Consider the following 2,710-nt stretch of genomic DNA (forward strand, 5'->3'; position numbering starts at 1 on the left):
CCAAATTGATTTGATTGAATCTATTATATCCTGTCCTATGAACCAGTTTATAAATTTCTGAAACCAATCAGTTCTTAAGTTAGTTTTCTTAAAAATCCAGATTTTACCCACCGATAAACACTAAAATTAGATGAACGTCCTAGTCTTAACAAAAAAAAAATCATATTGCAGAAAACAATACCTCGAAGCTTTTAATTAAAAAATGTTACGGACCCTTTCATCGGAAATTGATTTCAGCAATTGCCTTTTATTACTTTCTTCCAAGTATTTATTTTTCAGAGAATTATTTTCTTCTAATAAGTTGGAAGATACCTAAAGCATGTAGACTTCACATGCACTGAAGTGAACATAATGAGGATAATGTTTCTTCTTTTAGTTTATTAAATTTTCTTTTTTTTCTAATAATTGTATATATGTGGCTAAAGACTAAGTCGTCCTTGGTTCTTTATGTGTGTGGGCAAGCACAGCCAAAAGGCCGTGGCACGTTACGCATTTATTCTTGTGGTTAAGAAGCTCAGCTATGGGGTTTCGTTTTATCATGAATGAAATTATGAGGGTGTGCAGGTGAAATCTTAATTGCGGCAAAGACTATTTTACTAGTTGACTTTGGAGCCATTCACCGACAACATTTTGTACCACAATATATACATGAGCATACATCATGCTTCACTTCTCATCGTCCCTAATCAGTCATATTTATGATCCCCTGCAAGTGCAATAACAATAGCCCAGTTATCTAATTCCACCAACATGGTACAATCAAAGAAGTTCAGAGGCGTCAGGCAACGCCAGTGGGGCTCTTGGGTGTCCGAAATTCGCCACCCATTACTGTAAATTCACCCACTCTCATTATTACAGCATTTACTTCTCCTTATCACATTTATTTAATTTTCTTACATCCTATGCTTCTGTTCTGTTTTGTTTTTATAATTTGTACAGGAAGAGGAGGGTGTGGCTTGGAACATTTGAGACGGCTGAGGCAGCGGCAAGAGCTTATGATCAAGCAGCCGTCTTGATGAATGGCCAAAATGCCAAGACTAATTTTCCAATCCTGAAGCCCAATAATCCTGAAGCTGAAGGCACCAAGGGTAGTAGTTACAATATTCCTGAGAAGGGGTTTTCGGAACTCCTAAACTCGAAGCTTAGGAAGTGTTGCAAAGATTTATCGCCTTCGCTCACTTGCTTGAGGCTCGACAACGATAATTCTCATATCGGGGTCTGGCAGAAGCGAGCAGGATCTCGTTCAGGATCCAGTTGGGTCATGAGAGTTGAGCTGGGAAAGAACAAAAAGGCGCAGAATTTGGAGAATGGATTGCCATTTCCGTCGTCAAGGTCGTCCCCGACGTTGGTTGATGATGAAGTTGAAGCCGGAAATGGAAGAGAGGATGAAGATAGGATTGCAATGCAGATGATTGAAGAGCTACTAAATTGGAATTGCCCCATTTCTTCTCCCTCCAGTGAGATCTAATAGAACTACTACAATACAACACTGTTTGGTATAAAGTTCTCTCCCTTACCGAAGATAATTTACTAAAAAATTACAAGTTTTCGGAAAGGGAAAAAACAAAATGTGAGAACGATATACCAAATAACGTGGGTATTGATTACATGGGCAACAAAAAGCGACACTGCCCATGTGATCAACTCCCCCAATAACGTTATCTACTAAATATATCCAAGATTAAATTAGAAAAAATACTTTAGTTTTCTAATAATCCTTGGGTATATATTATATAGCATTAGCGTGTACATATTTACAGTTTCTATGACCCAGCTTTTAAAGTAGTTTTTACATTCAATAAGCAAAGTTAGAAGTAGAAAATACGTCTGAAGTGATTTATTTTTCTTGCTTCATATGTATGCAATTGGGATTAATAATTCCAAGTAGAATTCTGTGCTGTGTTTTGTTTCCATATTCTGGAAGATGATGTGAACAACAGTCAAGTCATTTTCCAATTGCGTCCCCGGCATTATCAAAATTTCAGTACCTTAAAAGAAGCTTGTCTTTGGGTATATATTGGGCCATGTGGACGTGGTCCACCCACAACCCCCCAATTTTCTGCCTCTTCATTATCGTAATGAATGTGAAACAATGACTGAAGTTCCGTACACTTTGCACAAAAATGATCGAGCTGTCAAACACCTCAATTTCATTGAAGAAATTTAGCTGTCACACACCTTGGTCTATTTTTAACTGCTGGGACTTGGGAAACACTTCGTCCGTAAAACTGTCCCTTTATAATTTTTGAAAATTTCAAAATGCCCCTCGTAATTTAACATTTCTCACACTATCCCTTATAATTTTAAAATTTTCAAACTGCCGCTCGTGAGTACTGCAGTTGTGATGTTATATATCACTACTAAAAATTTCTAAAAATATATTATGTCTTAAACTTCCCCTCATGAACCAAAATTCTTGGCTAAGGGTTACAGTTTCTTTGTCTTTTAAAGCTTTAAGACGTTTCACAAACTGCTGCATTTTGATATGTAACAAAAAAATTAATTGAGATGCAACGCTTTGTGAGCTAGCTATACTGCATATTTTCCCATTGTAAACTATGGAAAACATCGGCATAAAAACTTATGGTTTTAGAGTGTGAGAATCGATTAAGTTCTCTTTTTTTTAAAAAAGAAATAAATTGTTACACTCTACAAATATACAATTTAAAATAAGTAAATTTTAGATGCAAAATATTTATTTAATACAATC

General features: G+C 36.0%; 1 protein-coding gene across 1 annotated transcript; it reads left to right on the forward strand.

Moving 5' to 3' along the window:
* The first annotated feature begins 553 nt into the window (after positions 1-553).
* Positions 554-1,956, forward strand: LOC102620575 (ethylene-responsive transcription factor SHINE 2). The gene is made up of 2 exons (XM_006483296.4): positions 554-830; positions 940-1,956. Exons 1-2 carry the CDS (start codon positions 751-753, stop codon positions 1,466-1,468), a joined length of 609 nt encoding a protein of 202 aa, XP_006483359.1. The 5' UTR covers positions 554-750; the 3' UTR covers positions 1,469-1,956.
* Positions 1,957-2,710: the final 754 nt, after the last annotated feature.

Source organism: Citrus sinensis, chromosome 1 (genome assembly GCF_022201045.2).
Source record: "Citrus sinensis cultivar Valencia sweet orange chromosome 1, DVS_A1.0, whole genome shotgun sequence".
Taxonomy (NCBI): Eukaryota; Viridiplantae; Streptophyta; class Magnoliopsida; order Sapindales; family Rutaceae; genus Citrus; species Citrus sinensis.

Bases quoted from the DNA above. Each gene is read 5' to 3' on its own strand.
- LOC102620575 (XM_006483296.4), top strand. From the start codon at position 751: ATGGTACAATCAAAGAAGTTCAGAGGCGTCAGGCAACGCCAGTGGGGC. The intron at 831-939 runs GTAAATTCACCC...TAATTTGTACAG, and splicing joins GAAATTCGCCACCCATTACT to GAAGAGGAGGGTGTGGCTTG.